This window comes from Seriola aureovittata, chromosome 12, assembly GCF_021018895.1.
Source record: "Seriola aureovittata isolate HTS-2021-v1 ecotype China chromosome 12, ASM2101889v1, whole genome shotgun sequence".
In the NCBI taxonomy this organism is placed as follows: Eukaryota; Metazoa; Chordata; class Actinopteri; order Carangiformes; family Carangidae; genus Seriola; species Seriola aureovittata.
Genome location: NC_079375.1, coordinates 7,010,186 through 7,031,789, shown reverse-complemented (window position 1 = coordinate 7,031,789; position 21,604 = coordinate 7,010,186). Strand labels below are relative to the sequence as shown.

General features: G+C 38.0%; 2 protein-coding genes across 2 annotated transcripts; both read right to left on the bottom strand.

Annotated features, from left to right (window-relative positions):
* Positions 1 to 4,204: 4,204 nt before the first annotated feature.
* rabggtb (Rab geranylgeranyltransferase subunit beta) lies at positions 4,205 to 11,214 on the bottom strand. Its single transcript, XM_056390938.1, has 9 exons — positions 10,939 to 11,214; positions 10,466 to 10,573; positions 10,080 to 10,277; positions 9,036 to 9,141; positions 8,668 to 8,720; positions 8,466 to 8,576; positions 7,977 to 8,102; positions 7,289 to 7,438; positions 4,205 to 6,377 (listed from the first exon to the last, which is right to left on the bottom strand). Exons 1-9 carry the CDS (start codon positions 10,939 to 10,941, stop codon positions 6,237 to 6,239), a joined length of 996 nt encoding a protein of 331 aa, XP_056246913.1. The 5' UTR covers positions 10,942 to 11,214; the 3' UTR covers positions 4,205 to 6,236.
* Positions 11,215 to 11,615: 401 nt separating this feature from the next.
* On the bottom strand, positions 11,616 to 20,726 carry acadm (acyl-CoA dehydrogenase medium chain). The gene is made up of 12 exons (XM_056390936.1): positions 20,590 to 20,726; positions 19,471 to 19,582; positions 18,604 to 18,701; positions 17,879 to 17,948; positions 17,276 to 17,376; positions 16,807 to 16,887; positions 15,978 to 16,108; positions 15,520 to 15,628; positions 14,016 to 14,156; positions 13,394 to 13,489; positions 12,931 to 13,179; positions 11,616 to 12,840 (listed from the first exon to the last, which is right to left on the bottom strand). The coding sequence occupies exons 1-12, from the start codon at positions 20,602 to 20,604 to the stop codon at positions 12,769 to 12,771; spliced, it is 1,275 nt and encodes a 424-aa protein (XP_056246911.1). The 5' UTR covers positions 20,605 to 20,726; the 3' UTR covers positions 11,616 to 12,768.
* Positions 20,727 to 21,604: the final 878 nt, after the last annotated feature.

The following is a 21,604-nucleotide window of genomic DNA, read 5'->3' as shown; positions in this document are numbered from 1 at the left end:
GGGGAACACATACCGACAGAGAGAGAGTGTTTGACACAGCATCAGTCGGCATTACGTTTCCTTCAACATGTATTTCCTGTTACAAATCAGTTGTATTTAAACAGAATTTCTAGGAGACCAGGTTGGGCAACAGAGGTTGCAACAATACTTATTGAGCTTTAGAGATGTTGGTGGTTGGACTTTTTAATCTTTGGACAACGCAAGGCTAGCTGTTTCCCCCTGTTTCCAGTCTTTATGCTAAGCTAAGCTAACCGTCTCCTAGCTTCATATTTATTGTATAGGCATGGGAGTGGTATTGTTCTTCTCAGCCAAAGTGGGGCCAAAGTAAATAAGCATATTTCCTGAAGTAAAATATCTTGAGAAAGGATGTAAGATCATCTTCACCCTTGACTTGATCGGATCTGTGTGCGAGTGTTTTCTCTCACAGACAGAAGAAGACTCGTGTGGCTTCAGCAGATCTCAGTGATCAATTTGTTTTTTTGAGGTAGTAGGAGTTTTATTTTTCTTCAGCTACGGACTCTTGTTTTATAGAGTTGGTTGTGAGATCATGGTCCCCAGCTGATCTTCCACTTCAACCAAAGCACTGAAAATCTATATTTTTATGTGACAGGTGTGTCAGGGGACACCACAGGTTTGACCAAAGCAACAACTTTGCTGTCAGCAGAAACTGTGGTAACTTGATGGTCCAAAAATCTCCACAGTGACAAGAAGTAAATTATGAATTCAGTGGAAACAGACTCTCTCCTAACAAGAGCCTCCGGTCCAAGCCAGAGTGTTGTGCTGTAAAATCAGACCTTGCCGGAGCTGTTGGGAGTGAATAATAACATGTCACGCTGTGTCCCTGATAATAACCACAAACTGGGTGAAAGGTACAATAGGAATCTCTTGTGTCTACTTTTCAAAAGTATTTTCCATTTTCCACCAAACTCATGAGTCATCTCCACTCTCACATATAACAGCGGTTTTAATTAAACATTTATTAAGTGATTGTCTGCTCTGCCTGTGGTTCAACAGCATTTGGCTGCAGCCCCCGTGGCCTGGACTAATCCTCAGTATTTTGTGCTGAGAGATAACAAGAGGGTGACGCAAGTGAGAAGAGGAGAGGGAGGAAAAATGGGTTGTGGCTTTCCTTACAAACAAACAAAAAGACTGAGAGGTGAAAGCTGCGATCTATCCAGCTGTCTCTCTGCTTCTTCTTCTCTGTCTGGTTTCCCCCTCTCTGCCTTTATCTCTCACTCACATTTTTCCTCTTTCCTCTCTTCCCCCTTCCGTCTCCCTCTTCATCTCTCTCTTCCTCACTAATGAGAGCCGGTGGGGTTTCACAGTAGCCTAACAACCAGCATGTTTTTCTCTGCCCAGACACCAGGGGCCCACAGATTACTGCTCCCCCATCGACTAAATAAATAGACAAATAAATACAAAACTCACAGGGCTGCCAGTATATTTCTAGCAGGTCCACGCTGCACTGAGAATCTCACATGATTAAAAATGCATACAGCAGGAACAGAGGTGTGGCCAGGGGTGACATGGCCCCCGCCCAGCCAAGTTAGTATCATGGATGGATTACTGAACAGGTCTACCAGGTACAGGACCTGGAGCCCTGGACCAGAACCTCAGTATGAAGTCAACATTTCTTGTTGGGAAGTCAATTAAACAACAAAGAGGCACAAAATGATCACAAAAAGATATTAAAAAAAAGGCCACAAAGAGAAGCAAACTGACCATATTTGTGGCCATAAACTGGCTACACAAAAAACACACAGAAAAACCAAAGAGATGCAAAACAACTACAAAGAGATGCAAAATGACTGCAAACAACTACAAAGAGATGCAAAACGACTACAGTGAGATTCAAAACCACCACAGGGAGAAGCCAAACAACCCCAAAAGATACAAAATACACACAAAAATACACAAATGACCCCAAAAAGATACAAATGATCGCAAAATAATGCAAAAAGACAGAGAAATGCAAAACAATCAAAAAAGGGACCTGCATCATTTGTAGTTGTTTCGTGTCTCTTTCAGGCTCTGGGTGTCTTGCTCCTGTGGAGGAGTCCAGGAATCTGTCTGTGTTACAAAAAGCAGCTATTTATTGATTGTATTTCATATTAGTACATTTCAAGTTGCTTGTTTGTCACTCATTTATTACCATGAATAAATAACATAGCTGTTAATGACGAGCACTTTATTATTATTATTATTATTATTATTATTATTATTATTATTATTAATAATAATAATTATTAATAAAAATAATAATAATAATTATTATTATTATTAATAATAATAATAATAATAATAATACTAAGAACCAGGGCTTTAAATGAGTCATAACACACTGTGCTCATTTTACACACGTGCCCCCCTTTGTTTAAAATTTTCTTCAGTTCCTAAAAGTTTCTGAACCCACGTCTGAGCAGGAATCCAGAAGTGCATGAGAGCAATAAAACGTACCGAGTCTTCCACTATCATGATGCATTAATTAGTGCATGAAGATAATAATGTTCCACATAGTTATTGTTATCGCTTTATCATCAGTCTGACATTTTATGAAAGCAATTGTTAGACATTGTTCCAGGTAAAGTGTCATTTTCTTATCAGGCTGTACAATGCAGAGAAAGTCCTTATCTTTATTACGTGTAGGAAAACAGGTAGGAGAGAATTACCTGGCTCTAATTACTCAGGCGGAGAGCATCAATCTTTATGTGGCTCCATTATTACCATCTGCCACTGCTTAGAAACATAATTTCTAGCACAGTAAGAGTCGTGGCATTTCGTGGAGTGCAAGCATTATTACTACAGCCTCCACAGCATGAATCAGTGTGGATGTGACGTAGGATGTAAAATAAATGAGAAAAGGTTAAAAAAAAGTAATATATATTGCTTGTGTGTCAGAATATTTCAGCTGAAACAATTAATTCGTTTTAAGAAATTTTTTAAAAGGCAAATATGCCCAAAATTCAATTGTTCCAGCTCCTGAAATGTAAATATTTGCATATCAAGTTTTTCTTGGTCTTCAATATATATAATTAGCCAAAACAACTCATGAAAATAAGAGCTTTAAATTTCATTTCCATCTCATTGTGGTTCCACATTTATACATATTTCAGTGACTTAAATGACATATATAATTAAATCTTTTGCTTTAGTATGATCAGTTTCTTACAAGGATATTTGCTTTTGACTGATCAATGGATTTTAAATGGTAAGGCTGCCATCTAGTGGTTCTCACTTGTTCTCTGAATCCAACGGTCGGTCTGCCTGTGCTACAAGTCTTGTATCTTTCTTTGTCAGAGGCTTTTGTTGGTTTATTCAGTGAAGGAAATTCTGGAAAGTAGCTTTCACCTCAACACTGCAGACCGCACTGCCCATCTCTGTGTAAGGGGCCCCTTTGTGTGTTTAAAAGTAGGGAGGGCCAATGGTTTAACAGAAGGGACTCATGCACTAACATGCCAGCCCTGCCACACTGGATACCAAAACGAAGAAGAGAGAGACACACTTCCTTCAGAGGAATGACAGTTCTCTGCACAGGACACCATTACTCCACTATATCTTCACATAAGAAATAGTTGTTTACCGCTGTATTAGTGTTTAAAATCTAATTTACAGAACGTTTAATCATCAAGTTGTTTAGTGTATAAAACTGCAATAAATGTCCACCATTGGGCATCTATACTATTGATGTCCTCAAATATCTTTTTTGTCCAAAAGCCCAAAATATTAAGTTTGCAATTAAATAAAACAAAAGATCTTCACACTGGAGAAGGGGAAACAAGCTTTTTTTGTATATTAGCTTCATAAATGATTCCAATGATTAAATCCATTATCAAAATAGTTGCATTAATTTTCTGTCAATTAATCAACCCATTGTTTCGGCTCTAATCGTGCCACACTTGAACTTGGCATTTTACTTCTGTACACAATTAAACGAAAGCTAACAAGCCAATTTAATTAGATTAAAACAACATATACAAGCAGGCAGATGCAGATAAAAAGCAATCACATCCACCATGTTAATCGACTAACTGGCTGCTGCCTTGATTACTTCTTGAAAAAAAAAAAAAACTAGATCCCTGATCTCAGTGGGAGTGAGCTGCTGATAAACAGAGCCCCATTTTTCTTTGCTTGATAACAGTTAATTCACACAGTGCTTGTTAAATACTCCAGAGTCTCTTAGTGCAGAAACGAACAGAATCACAGCTGAGGAGAAATCATACATTTATTGCCAACCGAGATAACAAATAATTTACATCTAGATGTGTATCAGTCAGCAGCTTTTTGGATCAGCGCCGCCCCCACAACACATAGATAAGACCTGGTAGTTGAACACGTGGTTTAGGACACAGTTAAGGTTTTAATTTATTATTAAGATTTTAAGAAATCTTTAAGCAGAACAATTCATTAAGAATTGTAATTTAAATCCTATTACCACAATATAAGCTTTTGTTTAGGTAATGTCTTTGCTGTAATATTGCATAAATAAACTAATACATTTCTGTTTAGTTGTCCATCATTGGTAACATTTCCCTCAACATTTATAAGTAGTACACAAATATTTAATAAATGGTTTATAACACTATAATGTAGTATTACTCAGCTTTAAGGACACTGTAAGTGCTTATTACAGTATAACTTCCCCCTGAAGACATTTTATATTTTCACAACTGTGTTGTACTACTGTCCTTTATTACCCTGTGGGCCTCCACTTACAGGTGCAAATTCATTAAGAAACACATATCTGCGCACCACTACATTACAGTGTTATATACCATGTATTAAATGTTTATATATGACTTAGAAATGCAAAATAAAAGTGTTGCCCAGTCATTCAAATTGGGGAAAATCTGAGAACTGACTGAGCTGTGTGATTTATTTACTCTCTGCTGGAACAGAAAACAGAAAAATATGTGCATTCAGTGAGACAACATGAGTGCAGCACAATGAAAATCAGGTATTCCTGAAAGAAAAATAACCTTAAAGTTACATTTTCCAAAAAGCCATTTCACAGATTCTGTTCAGAATCATCTGAACATACGACTGGAAACATTTCTTCACACAGTGTGAGGGCAAACCTAACCCTCTGCCCACAGCTACATTACAATGCTGGACTGAGTAGCAAGGATTTAAATAAATAGCGCAGCTGAGACTGTGGATAAGATGTTAAATATACTTGGCAAGAGACAACGCCATGTGTTTTTGCTCTGGGTGTCTCCTTCCGCCAATGCTTGCCAAAATAATGGTCTCTGTATTGTTAAATTGAGGTTATTTTAATGCAGTAACATGAACAAAAACGTCCCGTGTTGCATCTCCAGTTGTGAGAGGTATTATTAGTAGTGTTGGTGTGACTGCTCTAGCGTAAACAGGATGAGGATAGTTCGCCCTTGTCATGCTCTCACTTTTCAACTATGGAAGTTATTTTATTTGAAACAGGTAAAGGCAGGAAAAGGCTCCAAAAAATGAAAAAAAAAAGAGAAGTGGTGCCTTTAAACCAAATCACTAACAAACAGTCAAGTGTCTTATGAAATGATAAACCTAACTTTCACTTTTCAGCTGAATTTGGCTGATCTTCTCCCACACATAGTCCTTCTACGCTCTCAAGGTCAAATCTGTCAAGTAAAACTGAATATTCCTGTTATTCAAGTACCAAAGATGATAATAAAGCATAGTAGAACAAAAGGAGGAAGAAATCAGCACTTCTTCCTGTCTCTGGCCAGAAAAATAACAATAAAGTGAATAATAACTTCCTTGGCTAGTTGACAAGCTGAAAAGGTGATGAGAGCAAGAAAAAGATCAGAGAGAGACATTTCCAAACTGTTTCTTGTGCTAACAGTTTCGTTTTCCCTCAAACTGACGTATGTGAACAAAAGTAGAGGAATGTAGTTTCATGATTTCTGTGCTGTTTTAACGACAGTTACACTTCAAAACATCTTTTCCTCATTCCTTCAAAAACTGTCTAAACCATCTCTCAATCGAATCCAAGAAAACCAACTTGATAACATAACGAGTGGTTGAGGGTTTAAAGACAGAAAGGTTCAGAGGGAATGAGCTGCACAACTGCATTACGCTTTTTGTCCTTAGTGAGCGGAGACTGACACCTGCATCTAAAATGTGTCTGTAGACTTCAGCTAACACTACGATGTGTGGTAATCCTCTCTCTGCTCCCAACATCCGGAGGTGGTAGTTGAGTGTGTGTATGTATGAATGTGGGATGTTGGGATGATGGTGTCGGGGGGCTAGCTGAGGAGGTCCGGCTGCAGTCCGATCCTCTGCAGGACGTCTTCCGGCATGCACAGTACGGGATTCACCGGCTTGATCTGTTCATCTCCGAGGAGAGAGAGACCTGCAACTCCGAACAGAGTGTGGAAAGGATCCACCTGCAGAGAGGAGGGACGGTTAACCAGAGATATATAAAAAAAATAAATAAAAAAAACAGAGTTGCATGTTGTCAACCACTACTGCGTTGTTATGATACGCTGTGAGAAAACATTGTGGCACAGGCTTTCAGGATGTAAAATGTCACAATCTGCATCTTATTAATGGGCTTAAATGGTGGGAAATGTGGAATGGAAGCAGCAGCCTGTTTTTAAAAAAAAAAATGTAATTAGGAAAACTGGTGTACCGATAACTGGCTGGTTTCATATTCTCTAATGTGAATGTAAGCTTTTGTCTTTGTATTCTATCATAATAAACTGAAAACCTTCGGTTCTGGATGCTTGCTCTGACAAAACAAAATGAAAATTCAGACTTTTCATTATTTTTTTGGCATTTTTAGACCAAACTATTAATTGATTAATAGGGAAATATTGTGCCGATTAACCAGAGATGAAAATAAATAGTTGTTGCCCTGACGCCGTTTATGTAAATTAGGAAAAACAGATAAGGATGCTCTATTTTCTGCAGTTTTCTGCTGATGAAGTTTCAGTTTCATATTCAGTATAAAACTAAAAATACTGAGCCCTATCAAATGCATCAGCGCAGTATCTTCCAGACTTTTTAAAACTTATAAAATTTTTATCTAAACACTTTCAGGCATTCCAGTACTGAGGCAGCTCCCTGTGTATCTACTGTAAGATAACTTTTATCTTCAGTGTATGAGACAGAGAGATAAAGGATAGGATCTGTGTGTACGGCTGAGGAAAACTAAGGAGGGCAGGGGAGGGTAAAAAAGGCTCAGGGTACAGAGAGATGACTACAGATAAAACAAAAGCCGTGATTTTCAGAAATGACAGGTTCTTCTTTCCATGGCAACACACGGATTTTAGTTGCGTCGTGTTTGACAGCTCACCATGTCTCCCGGTCTATCAGCAAAACCTCCCGTCTCCTCGTCCTGGCAGGCCAGGATAAACGTCCGCAGCTTGGACTTGTCGATCCAGTGAATCCTGCTGATGATTTTCAGCGACGCCAACACCCACCACGAGTAGCACACATCTGGAAGCTGAGTGGAGCAAAGAAAACGTAAGTAGCAGTTACAATATATTTTGCAGTAGTTAGGTGTAACAATTCAAACCAAAATCATCTACAGATATTATTACCTATATGTGGCCTGCATTGTCTTTTTAATGCAGCTAAGGCACAGAGAGGAAAACAAAATATAAAACTCTGCAGCATTGATCAGGAGGGTGTGAAATGTGTAGTAAGGATTCCTCTGGTGTGTGTTTATGTTTCCTTGATACATTTTATTTATCTCACATGCAGTTATGTGTTCAATACTGTATGAGGAATAAAAAACATTAGAGCCAGAAGCAGTGAAATAATGTAAAGTGGTAGATGTATTTTATTTACAACTGTGATTGATTGAAATGAACAGACTCAATTTCCCCTGAGACTACACACGTTTATGTTAAAACTCTCCCAACATGAAGAAAAATCTATTCCCAACGCTGGAGACTATGAACCATCAAAGCAGCAGAACTAAAACATTATACGCCGACAAGCTGGCGTCCGATTTCTCAGAACATCCGTCAAGCACAAACCTTCTCAGGTCGTCCATTCAGGCCCCCGGACGGCAGCTGCCTCTCGCAGAGCCACCAGCCCAGCAGGTCGGCGTTCACCTGGTGCAGCTGACCGGTGAGCGACAAGAAACCGGTGCAGCAGTAAATCTAACAGGCCGAAGGGAAAAGAACATTATTATTTGAGAAGGATTTTAATACATGACATCGCTCATGGGGGTGTAAATGTAATAGCAGCCACCTTCAAGAATCAGAACATTTCCTCCCGTTTCCATCAAGGACTGACAGCCTTTTAGCTGAGTCAGCCTCCCTCCTACGAGACCTGCCTGCAGCCTCACATTTGTGATGTGTGAATAATGACTTAAATGCCTGATGCTATGTGGAAACTTAACACCTGATTTATTACATTTTACTTCTAGTTTTAACTTGTTGCCTCTGTTTAAAAATGGTTGAACAAAAGTAAAACTCTCACAACATTTGTCTCGCTCTCTACGAGTACAGCAGTGGACTCACCTGACCAGCGTGAGACTCTGAACCGGGTCTGCAGCCAAAACCTCCATCAAAGTTCATACAGGATAAGACGAACTCTACAGCTTTGTCAACATTTATCTTGTCCATCTTACCCTTAGAAAGAACAGAGGAGCAAGAGACATCTTTATATTACTGTTGTGGATGTGCTTTATGATAAAAACCTGTGCAAAGGTCGTACACATACCAGTAATGCAAGTGTAGCAACAGCACAGAAGGAAAACCTTGTGTCTATTTCTCCTGTAGACAAAGACAGAGACAAAAAAACTGTCACTATATGAAACATTGTAGTATTTTATATTATATTTAAAGCAAACTATAATATACATAAAGGACAACTCCTATACTTTCTTTACTGAGATTTCAGCTGTAAGTCCTTAGTTATATATTTGAATAAACATATTTGAAAAGATGCGCGTTCTCAATTTGGATATAAAGTGTGCGCTGACGCTGCCAATTATGTCATCTACTGTACTAACATTCTTGTTACTTTTTTGTCCATTTAAGGAGAAAATGTTATTTGAGAAAACATAAATCAGAATAAACCCTCCTCACCCCATTTGTCTCCTGCAAATGAGCCGTCTTCCTGCTGCAGCCCTTTGACGTATTCCACCACTTTGTCCACATCAATCGCGTCTACATTGTCATATAAGCACAAGATCTGGGGAGGGTTTTTTTTTTTTTTTTTTAAATACTGTAATTAATAAAAGTGAAAAAGCAGTAAAGAAAACACACAAGGTTTACAGAGCAATCCGGTTAATTTACAAACCTGATACTAACAGAAGAGGTAAATAAAAACATCACTTTAATCATAAAGATCCTTCAGGAGAAAAAAAAAATCCTTTTAAAAACCACAGACAATGAGGCAGCTCAAGAGAGAGACATAAATGGTATAATCACTGAAATTACTAGAAAATGTCAGTGCGGAGATTCTAACATTGTGCTGCATCTAGCAGATAATTATCTAATTGATTAATGCACTAATCATTGCAGCTCTGTTCAGGTGGAATGAAAATAAAAATTAATGGCACCTCACTGATTTTAAAGTTCTGTCATTCAGGATTAAAATCAATGAAACTATATTTCTGCTTTCTCCGCTCTGCTTATTTGATTAATCGTAAAGAACATGACATCTCATCAAATTCAAATCACAGATAAGTATTGTCTTTTTCGTTGGCAACAATTCCATCCGGAGATTTCACAATTAGTCCATTGACAGAAAATATATCAGCAACTATTTTGACGATCAATTAATTGTTTATGGTTATTTCAACACAGAATTCCAGCTTCTCCAATGTGTATATATTTTGTTTTCCTCAGTATTCTGTGATAGTATTTTTGAGTTTTGTACTGTGAAAACTAGATGTCACATTAGGCTTTTGGAATCTGTGATGTGATTTCTCAATAAATTTTATGACATTGTATATACTTTATAGACTAGCACCTACTAAACTTAATGAGTGAAGAAGCCACAGATGAATTGATGAAAACAATTGTTAGTTGCAGCCCTAGTTCCAACCTCTCACAGTATGAAAGTTGCTGAGAAAACAAGAATAAATAGTAATCTGTCAAAGTTAATGTTGACAGTTGCGGAGTCACCTGGACAGCGCTAAGGGTGTAGAGCAGGTGGGGATCGTGTCCGATGCTGGCGCTGATACCTCCACACTCATGTTGACAGGATTTGATGAAGTCTATGATCTCCTCACGGTTCATGCGGGGCAGCTGGCTCATCAGGTCCATCACTGTCAGCCCCCAGTAGATACCGCTCATCCTCAGGTACTCAGACAGCGTGTACTCCTAGACAAACACAAAGAAACAATATTGTTCATTGCAGCCTTACTTGTGAGTATTTATTCATATCTTGCACATCTAATAACTGTTATGATCTTCGTTTTTAGTTGACTTATTTGTGTGAAAATATATGAAATGTAAGTGGTCAGAGTGTCCAGAGTAGATATTAATATAAAAAATAAAAAAACACTCACATAGTCATCTTTTTTGGAGCCGTAGGCAGCGATGTAGTCTGCATGTTTGTCCAACAACAGTGAGCTGGGAGCGTCAGGCTTAATGATGACATCTTTCACTTGGGTACCCTGACATGAAACACACATACACAAAACAGTGAAAACAGACCACAATTTCAAACTGACCTAGTTACACTTTGATAAACTGATAACCCCATCCTTTCACTATGAAAACCTGACACTGAATAAATTCATATTATGCGTCTAACTGACTGAATGAAATGAATATTGGTTGTTGACAGGCTGTGCTATCGGCAAGCAACATGCTAACACTGATGCTAGTTACATTTTAGCCATTTTACTTGCAGCTTTCACACATTTGCGGTTAAATTTGGACAGTGTGGAGACAAGCGAACCTTCAAACCCACTTCCGCTATAATTTTATCTTAAAATAAACTTACTATCAAATACATTTACAACAATATGCTGGTTACCATTCTGAAAATTGTCGCATGATAGTTTCTTCGTCGCTTCCTCCTCCTTCTTCTTCTTCTTCTTCTTCTTAAATGGCGGTTGGAACGAGGTGCATTACCGCCACCTTCTGCTTCGTGTGTGGACAAGAGTATCAATTCTTCTTCGATGTTTTATGGAAGTTGGCATCACGATGCTGCATTACTGCCACCTACAGTTTTATTCTCCCTCACTGTCCAATCATTTGAAATCTGTCTCTCCAGTCCAGTCATCCTTACAAAACAAAATCACCATTTCTTTACTTGAAAGAGTGTGTGTTTTTTCTCTCCTATAAAATTTTGCTATTAGCAATCAGGTTTCTCACATTTCACTGAGAATTTGAATTATTAGTATTATCAACCGACACATGTTGTCTCTTGACTGTATCCTGAGTTCATGGTTTACTTCTTAAACCCATCACAATGGTCCAAATGGTGCTCTGCAGCTTTCACAATTATCTGAATCCTGTCACTTTTAAATTTGATCTCACCAATTTCTTCTTCTCTATCCATGCATTCTTCATACAATTACAAAGGTTGCTAGTTGGTTATGGTTTTCTTGGTTCATCCAACTTCAAAATGAAATCAGAGAACACATTTTTTATTTCCACTATTAATTTCCACAAAAAGAAAGGAACAAAAAAACCATGATCACTTCTAGATTGAAAGGAATAATTTAATAAATGGATGATGTACAAACTGAAAAGCTTCAGGTGAATTTATCATTATGTCATGAATGATGTCAATCAGTAATGCTACAGTGACACCTGAACCACAGCCTACATATTACATCCATTCTCTACATTTGTGGAGATTCTCCATGGTTATGTGTAAAGCTGATGCCTCTATATTTCATATCGGTGCTATTGTTATATTGAACTGCAACAGTTGAGGATTACTTGCTAAATCAGGCAGATAACCATTTTCTGACAACATGCAGTTTTACAGTTGTTAAATCATTAGGCACATTCCTATGTCTGACACATTCTTTTACAGATCAAGATAAAACTGTTTTTACTGTTTGAGAAAAGAGCATTACATCCATTGTCTGAAGAATCATTTTGTTGATTTAATATTTTGAATGAGTGCAGAAAGTCAGCCAAACACTACAACTATGTCATTATCTGGCAGGATGTCTGGACATCAGCATCATCATCATCATCATCTTTGCTATTATCTTTGATTTTACTGTCAATCAGAATGGAGAAAAAGAACAAAATCAACACTATATTCAAGTGTTGCAACACTGAAAGCCAGGCTGAACCTGCTCCTCCTCCCCATCTCACCCCACCAGATACAAACAACTTCACAGTTAAACATATGATGGACAGCTGGCAAACAGTGTACCAGGCGAATGTTAAATAAATACAGGATTTTACTGTAATGCCCTGGAATTAACAACATACCCTGGCTGATAGCAAACGCAGTGGAGTTTGTGTTTGGCTGCCATTGTTAACAACCTGTAGGGGACTGTATTTCCATGTGATATATTTACAAGTGGGAGATAATCACCTGAATGCAAATACCAGGTTAACAGGACATGGTCATGTGATATTTAGTGACTTAATGACACCTGATAGCTCCATTAAACAGTAAACTGAATGAATTATGGCATTATTTAGAAGGCTGTGTAGACTGCTGTCGGTTCAGGGCCTGGATCAGTCTGAAGAAGCAAGGCAGGATGAAATGGCATTAAGGCAAACAACATTTTGCTCTATATCCTGAGTTTAAGCAACCAGATCTATTTCCAGTAACACGTATATATGTTTAGAAAAGTTACAACAAACTGCATTTGAATGAGGTCAAGTCAGGAGTTCATTTCTTGTATCTTCCCAGATGTTCTCGGGAAATAATGAGTCTTTGGATTTGAGCCGTTCCCTCGTAGATCTGAAAAAGGAAAGAAAAATTTAAGAAAATTAGGTTTTGCCATGTAACACCTCCACTAGCAGTCATTAGGTACACAACTTCATCACCCACCTGGTAGATCTTGGCGTCTCTCATCAGTTTCTCGACTGGGTAATCGCTGTTGAACCCGTTGCCTCCAAACACCTGAACAGCGTCAGTGGCCACCTGATTGGCGACGTCTCCGGCGAAGGCCTTTGCGATGGATGCGTAGTAGGTGTTTCTGCGGCCCTGGTCCACTTCCCAGGCTGACCGCTGGTACGCCATCCTGGCCAGCTCCACCTTCATCGCCATCTCAGCCAGAAGGAACGAGACGGCCTGGTGCTGTGAAAGAGGAGGAGACAGAGGGGCCTGTTGATCCTGCACTCATCTTTGACAACTCAGGTGTGCACTGTTAAAAGTGCAGTTGTCATGACAGATACAGTAGCATTTCAGAGTAAATTCTGTAAGTCAAAATGGGATGTGTTAGCTTATGACTGCCAGTGATGTGGTTTTCTGCAGGTGACTCATAAGAACATGAAGATCTGTGAGAACAAACCTCAGCGATAACTTTGCCGAAGGTCTTCCTCTCCAGTGCGTAATTGGTAGCTTCATCAAGTGCTCTCTGTGCCAGGCCTGTTGCTCCTGCTGCCACCTGAAATGTATTAATTACATTAGTAAACATGATAGACACAAATCAGCAGTGACAAATCGAATTACACATGAGTTTTGTGTTTTTTCCACACACAGTTTTTTATTAGTATGTGGATAATTTGTTTCATACTTTGAGCTGTGATCTGTGGAAGCTGCAATTCTTAGCTGTTTGACAGATTTTTTTCTGCTTCTTAATGACGTCAGAGACACCCCAAACTCGTTTTCAGTTGTTTTCAATTTATTTCCTTTTTGGCAGCAAAACACATCAAACCAGTCTCCAGACTCTCCTGCAGGTTAAACTGGTCAAATGAAACCCTTTGAGGAATGACTTTCAGAGACTCACTATAAACAGACTTGAAAACACTCACTTGCCTGACAACATTCATAAGACTCATAATAGTCCTCGATTATAAGACAACCCCCACTTTTTCAAACCTTTTGAATTGCCAGAACAAAACTATCAATCACCAACAATTTCCTGTTTGGACCGATGTTCAGTCCAATTCAGTAACAGTTAAAAGACTTACCGGTGGCCTTGTGTTGTCAAAGGCACCCATGGCAATTTTGAAGCCAGCTCCCTCTGCGATCAGGACGTTCTCTTTCGGTATCCTCACATCCTCAAAGGTGATGCCTCTGGTATCGGAGCACCTCTGGCCCATGTTCAGCTCCTACGAGCACAGAACAAACACATGGTGTGCATGTCACAGTCAATGACAAATTATGGGACTGTATCATCCTGGTTGGATAACATGTTTCCCTATAAATCTATATAATAACCATTTATACAGCACTTATCTATAGGTATATAATGCAGTTCACAGGGAGACAAATAGTCTCAGATTACAGGGACAGTGTGGTGGTTTCTAGCTCTAAATCATATGGCTGCTGCACTGCAAGTTTAAAAAAAAGAAACAGGAAACCCCCAAATCATAAATTTGTAGCTTTAAAATGTGTTGATGTAGGTGGAGCTGAATCGTGTACATTTGGTGTTTTCACCAGAGCTTATCCCAAGAGACAGAAAAAAGGATATGTGTGAGCAGTGTGAATTTCAGCATAACTGAGACACATAAACATAAAGAGAGCCGGGAAGTGTTTTGTTCAGGAGGCAGAGCTGATGCTTATCTTGTAGGAAGTTTTTGAAGTTGTAATTGTGAAAGAGCAGTGAAATTTTTACCTACATTTATCTTAACCATCACGGCTGTTGGAAGACACATTATCAGTGAACCGCTTGTCTGCATCATTATCTTGTCCCTTTCTCTCAGTGAAATATGAAGCTTTTTGTAGACTTTGGGTCAATCTTTTGTGCCAATGCTCAAGTTACTGTCAGTCCTCAGAACAAGAAAACTAAACATAGCCCATACTGTCGTGGCATCTGGGCTTCTGCAAGAAAAATTATTTTATAAACCTTGATTTGTAGTCTCTTTTTTTTATGTTTCCAATCCTGAATCAAGTTTTGTGTAACTAAGAGCTCTCAAAGATTACAAAAAAGAAATAGCCAAAAATAGCCCATCATATTCAAATCAATACTAAAGAGTACCATTTTATTCAAACTGATGTGGGTATAAAAACTGCAAGACATGTATGTATCATGTATCATGGATCCACTTCAGAACAGCCGGGGGTTTGTTCCCAGCAGGTTCATCAAGTTTATCTAGATAAACACGGAACATTTATTTTTTTCCGTTTTTCTTTACGTCAGTCCTTGTAAACATATCCGATAGCCTTTCCTGGTTTTAGTCAGCAAATGTAACCTGAAAACATCATCAACCTGCTTCATAGAACAGGCCCCAGGGATATTTAATTTACATGCACGTCACCGTCCTTTGAATTGTTACCTTTCATGTGCAGTAGTGTTGAAAACCCACAGTTTCTGTCATAGTCGACACGGGCTTCTCGGATTGTAATTTCTCTTACAAAACTAAATTTCCCCTTTGATACAATGTTTTAAACCTCCAATAAAATAACTATATTAATACAAAACCAGACCATGTGTTAGAGTGAAAAAAATGTATATATACAGCCTCATCTTACCTTCCTTCCAATTTGAATTCCTGGACTGTCAGCCTCCACAACGAAGCCAGTAAAAGCCTTGCTGGTTGGACATTTGGGGTCTGCGTTAGTGCGAGCCAGGAGGAAGTACCTAGGAATATGAAAGACAAACAGTCAAATAACAGACACCTTTTTGTATTAACTACATTCAAGGATATAAATATATACAAGTGCATGCAGATGTTTGGACACCCTTGGACAAATGAGATATTCTGCTGATCTTTACAAATGAAAAGAATTTAATACAAATCCTGCAGCAAACAGACATTAAAAAACGAGCCTCTCTTTAAATATTAATGCTCTGTTATTTTTTATTTCATCAACTTAAAAATGCAAAAAAAAAAAAATCAATCTGTAATTGTGGGATGTGCAAAAGTATTAGTTTTAGCTGAGTGTGTATATTCTTCGTGGACAACAACGGCATATTAGGGATTACATACCAGTTTGCTTTTCCACCATTTGTGATCCACATCTTCTGCCCATTAACAACATACTCATCACCCACTTTCTCAGCTCGGGTCTTGATGCTGGCCACGTCAGAGCCCGCCCCCGGCTCCGTGACACAGTACGCCTGCCGAAAAACAAACCACACAGGAGTTAACACCGTCTGACCTGACGGAAGACAGCGCAGTACCTTTCTGCTGGAGTCAGGACACACTAGCAAAGCAGTACTATATAAAGAAGCCATTTGTTGCTGTTAAGTCTAGAAAGTTAATTCTAGACAGAGTGCTTGGTGGAGGCGTGGGGTATGGGCCAGGAAAGAACCCATTAAATCTTGGGGCACATCCAAATCGTTTAGTGGAGCCTCCAAGATGCTTAAAGATTTTTTTTTAATTTGAGATCATTTGTACACACAAGTGCAGCAAGATCATATTTTTGGGAGAACTTCAGCGGCTTTGCTCTTGGTTTTTTGTGGGACAATTTACAACTTCATATTTCTCATTAGGGGAGGATGAACTGACATAAACCCCAACATGAGTAGGTGTAATCAGGCTGACATACGCCTGAAAACACTTCTGTGGCTATGTGGAGCCTTTAATCTATGAAAAATGAAGTCAAAGTAACTAGTAACTGCAGCAGGTAAATAAATGTAGAAGAGTATAATATTAAGTAGGATTGTTACTATAGTAAAGCAGAAATATCTGAAAATTGTACTTAAGTACAGACCCGTGTGTTTTATCACTGTACACTACAAACGTGTGACATCACTGGATACAGGAGAGTACTTGTTTAAAATACATGATGATCTTCTTAAAATGAAATACTTACACACATAAGAGGCTCCTCAGTCATCCTTCCCAGGTATTTCTTCTTCTGTGCATCATTGCCAGCCAAAATAACAGGCATTTGCTGTGTGGGAGAAACAGATGTACCTTAATTACCTCCCAACACTAGGTTTAAAATCAATACTTCTACTGTTATCAGTAGTCCTGGTGGATATGATGTAATAACATACTCTCATCTGTACTTCTTTATTATTGTGTAATAAAAAGGGAGTACATTTAGAAAGCAATTATATCTTATTTATATTTTTGTGTGTAAAAGCACCAAAGTCACTATTTAAACTCAACAAGGAAAACAAGAAGAATATAGAATCAGTCTCTATCACTCATTCATCAGGTCCTCTGTCATCTTCCCTCTTGTTGCCCTTGCAGTGAATTCCTTAAAAAACACTTTTTTTGTGATTTGAATGAACTAACTCTTTAAAAACTTGAGGAGTTGATAAACAACAACTTACTCCCAGAGAATTAGCTTCTATAGCAGTCTGTACTCCGGTGCAGCCGTAAGCCAACTCTTCTGTGATGAGGCAGTTGTCGAAGATGGACAAGCCCATTCCACCTGAATACAAAAAGAGATGAACATAAAAGGGAAACTCGCAGCGTTTTAAAATTGAAATCCACAAACTTGCCTGAAGAAACCATTTCCGCTGATCTCATTAAAAAATGAACACGCTCAATATGTAGGTCTGTATCATACACTGAAGAATGTGCATGTTATGCTCTTATTTTATTTTGTTTATTTGTTGTTGTTTTTGTTTGTTTTATTTATTCTTCTTTATTATTCTATTTTGATTTATCTATAAAAAATGTATTTATTTTTATTTATCTTTTTTTGTTACCTGATATCCTATATGTGTGAAGTATTTTGTTCTTTGTCTGTTCAAATTCAATTCAATACATATTTACTAAGTGTGGCTATTGTTTAGGTCATCTTCTACAAAGTAAACTGGTACGAGAGAAGATGTGTCAGAATGTGTGGGGCCTGCCGCAGTGGGGGAACCCAGCAAAAACAGTACAAAATATGGCAGGTAATTTTGAACCAGTCAAGAAAGGTAACATACCGTATTCCTGTGGAATGTGACCGTTCATCAGACCAAGCTCCCATGCTTTTTTGATGATGGGGAAAGGATACTGTAAAATGACACAACATTAAGGAGTTATAGTCATGCTTATTAAATAAAAAATAAAAAATTGAGGTCAAATGTGATGAATAACTTCATTAATCCCAGGGGGAATTCACATAATGCAGCAGGCAGGCTGAGGTGTAGAAAAACAGATTATTTTTTCAAAGAAATTAATAAATATTAAAATAATTTAAGTGCCAGCATTAAAAAGGTATATGCGATATACCTTAGCCAAAATACCTTACACTATTTATGTGAATTATTTAAATATTTGTGCTAGGGCAGCAACTAAGGATCATTTTCATTGTCAGTTAATCTGGATATTATTTCCTTGATTAATCATTTAGTTCATAAATTTTGAAGAAAAAGTGAAGAAATGCTTCAGACCAAAGTGATGTCTTCTGCTTGCTTCTATATTCTGTGTCATTTTATTACTCTGAAAAATAGTAAATTATCTAATTTGTGAGGCGGAAACTAGAGAATATTGCACATCCCATCATAAGGCCACTGAAAAAGTTCAGGCATGTGCAGAAAGGAAAAGGTATAGTGTGACATTTAAATTTTGCAGCCTTCATGACAAAACTATCATGTCACTGTATTAAATCTTACAAACAAATTGTAAGTATTCTCTATATCACACTGCAGCCCGAGGCTATACTCACTTCACCACTCCTGTCATAAGTGGGTGCAGCAGGGATGATCTCTTCACGTGCAAACCTCCTCGCCAGCTGTTGGAACTCCTTCTGCTGTTCCGTCAGCTCTGTGTGCCAAAGCAGAAGATCATTCTTACGATCATTTACAAATGTCCGATTTTTTCCACAGTCATTTATATTTCTCAGTGTAGACTGTAATATTTCATGTTTATACCATCTTTTTGTCACCTACAGCCTACTGTAACTTCTCATAAACTGAACCTTATCATTAGGTCAAGCAGGAAAACACACTTGTATCCTGCATACCATACCGGTGTTACATAACCTCAGGTGTCTATAGACTGTTAGAATAAAACCAAAGACAAATAGTTTGAGGAATTGGAGGGATTTAAGTGTTGATTGAATAAATGACATGAATGAATTAAACAGGCTGTAATGTAGTCCTGGGTTGATAAATAACTGAGGTATGCATTTATGGGTTAATGAAAAACAGAGGGAGTTTTACTCTACAAAGACTGTAACTTTGGAAGATACTTGATTTTCTAACTCAGACCCCTGAAGCCTCATATTAGCTTCTGCTACGACCCCCGTAGTTGTCTGGTACTGCTGCTCTCTCTCCCTCCAGGTGTTGTGCCTCCTCCAGTGACGACTTAATTTTTTTTCCCCCAGAATGAGTACTGTGCATTTTGATCTCCATCACTTATATTGGAGTTGCTTTAGGAAGGGGTTTCTTCTCAGCAAGTATGAACAAGAGGAACAGTTACAGTGACCTCTAACACTCTGAATATAAGAGCATGCAAGTATTGCTTTTTTAGACAAATATAAAAATGTGAATATATCCATTACAATTATGTAAAAGTTTAACCTCCTACTCACCAAACGAGAAGCCAAGGGATGACGAGTGGCCGCTGGAAGATGCCGTATGGTTGACTGCAGTAGCAGTGGAGCTCTGCAGCCGGATCCCAGACCGCACACTAGCTCTGATCACCTGTTTGAGTGCATGGAAGGGGATATCAGCAACACATCATTTAGTTAATCTTAAATAGGTCACCTCCAAAATTTGTACTGTTTCAACTAACAAGTTGGTACAGTTGCAGACATTATCTGCCTCCCATGTATTACCATTAAATTAATCGAGTCACAGAGCCAAGCATCTGTTTTTCTGAGAAATAAACATGTTGTGATGTCTGAAAAAAGACATTTAAAAACCAGCAGTTTTTAAGTGAAGGTAATTCTAGATCCAACAAAGGCTTCAAACCATGACACCAAACACTATCTGCTATACAATAAAATGATTTTTAAGCGTTTCTTAAGCTGCAACTATTTCCTATACAGCAATCAAGGAAATTACATAATTTATGGCCTTGCTCTTTTTGTACAACACACATACAAAATAAATAAATGCAATACTGTGTATGCAAATATAGAAATAATTTAAAGTAACATTTGTATAGACAAATACAAAAATACCCTTTTCTATGTTTGGTTAATTAAGCAAAGACTAACGCTAAGGGGCCACTTAACTAGGTAACTGCTTTTTAGTCATTTAGACAAAATGAGACCAGTTGTAGATTTAAAAAAAGACTATACTTTAATTAATCCAGAGAAAAAGAAACAGTTTCAGATTTGTAACACTATTATTCAATGTGTGAAAACAGGCCAAAATCGACCAGGTCCAGATTTAAAAACCACTACACCTTGACTTTACAAATGTAGACTAGATAATACGCGAGAAGCTACACTCTGAGCTGAATGTTATTGTGTAATATAAATAGGAGACGTTATAACACAGCGTCTCATAATGTGTTAAGAGCATTTTAACCGCTGCGGCTTTTTGCTAGCTGCCGTTAGCTTGTGACGTAGCTATCAAACTGTTCACTGTAAAAGAGAAACTGTAGGTCAGGATGACAACTAACTGCAGCGGGCGAGCGATCTCCCATTTACTAAATCCACATAAAGTCACTTTTGGGTTAAAGCTAATATACGATAACGTACCTTGTTGAGCAGCATTGTTTTGACTCGTCGTGTAGACAGTATAAACTGGACCACTACCTTTGTCCTACATCTAAAGGAGCGTTGTGTCAGCCAATCACAGCAGCAGGATTTGATCACGTGTCAGTTCTCGGGTATGTAAAATGACTTTTGACCCAGTTTCTTACCTAACCTAACCTCTACGACGTTTTACAAATGCAGAAGTGTATTCAGTATTAAATTACTTGTACTAATGCAGATACTACTGCCTCAGCTAACGATTGTTTTCATCATCCATCAGATGTCTTTTATTTTCTCAAATACCTGATGAATCACGTTTGTCTATACAATGTGAAAAGCTCAAATGTCCATTGTAATCAACCACAGCCCATTATGTGTCCAAATTGCTTGTTTTATTCAACCAAAAGCCCCCAAAGGATATTCCGTTTACTATCACGTATTATGACACGAAAATCCTCAAATCTTCACCAGAGGCTGAGAATAACAAATGTTTGGTGTTTTACTTGAAAAATAAGTCAGTAATCAATTGATAGAAAATAGTTGCCAATCAATTTACTGTCAATACTGCTGATGATATCCACATAAAATTCCTACTACTAATCATGCCACTTGTTTCTTATAAATCAAACATTTCAGATATCAGAGGTGCAAGAAGTACTCAGATCATTAATCTCAGTAATAAGATCAATACCAGGAAAATTAAACCCTGCATTCATTTTTTGGGTTGACTTGGAGCCAATGTTAACCATTATGGTGTGTTTAGCATCTAAATATGGTTTGTTGTAGACTAATCTACCAATGTATTTTGTTGTTAAATTAGTTAAATATTTTTCTCAGAAATTTGATGGACTAAAAGTACATACACAAATTGGAAATATTCAAGAGCAAGTATGTCCTGTTTTATAGTGACAGTACATCAGTAAATTTCCCCACCAGTTATTACTTTCCACCACATGGTTCATTGTCAGTGACAAGCAGCTCTATTTACATTAAACTAATCATGATTCCACCACATTTG

Bases quoted from the DNA above. Each gene is read 5' to 3' on its own strand.
- acadm (XM_056390936.1), bottom strand. The intron at 16,109-16,806 runs GTAAGTATTTCA...GTTTTTCGGCAG, and splicing joins CTGAGGAGCCTCTTATGTGT to GCGTACTGTGTCACGGAGCC. The intron at 15,629-15,977 runs GTATGTAATCCC...TCATATTCCTAG, and splicing joins AATGGTGGAAAAGCAAACTG to GTACTTCCTCCTGGCTCGCA.
- rabggtb (XM_056390938.1), bottom strand. The intron at 9,142-10,079 runs GTGACTCCGCAA...AACCCTCCCCAG, and splicing joins ACACCCTTAGCGCTGTCCAG to ATCTTGTGCTTATATGACAA. The intron at 6,378-7,288 runs GTGAGCTGTCAA...TCCTCTCTGCAG, and splicing joins CTGATAGACCGGGAGACATG to GTGGATCCTTTCCACACTCT.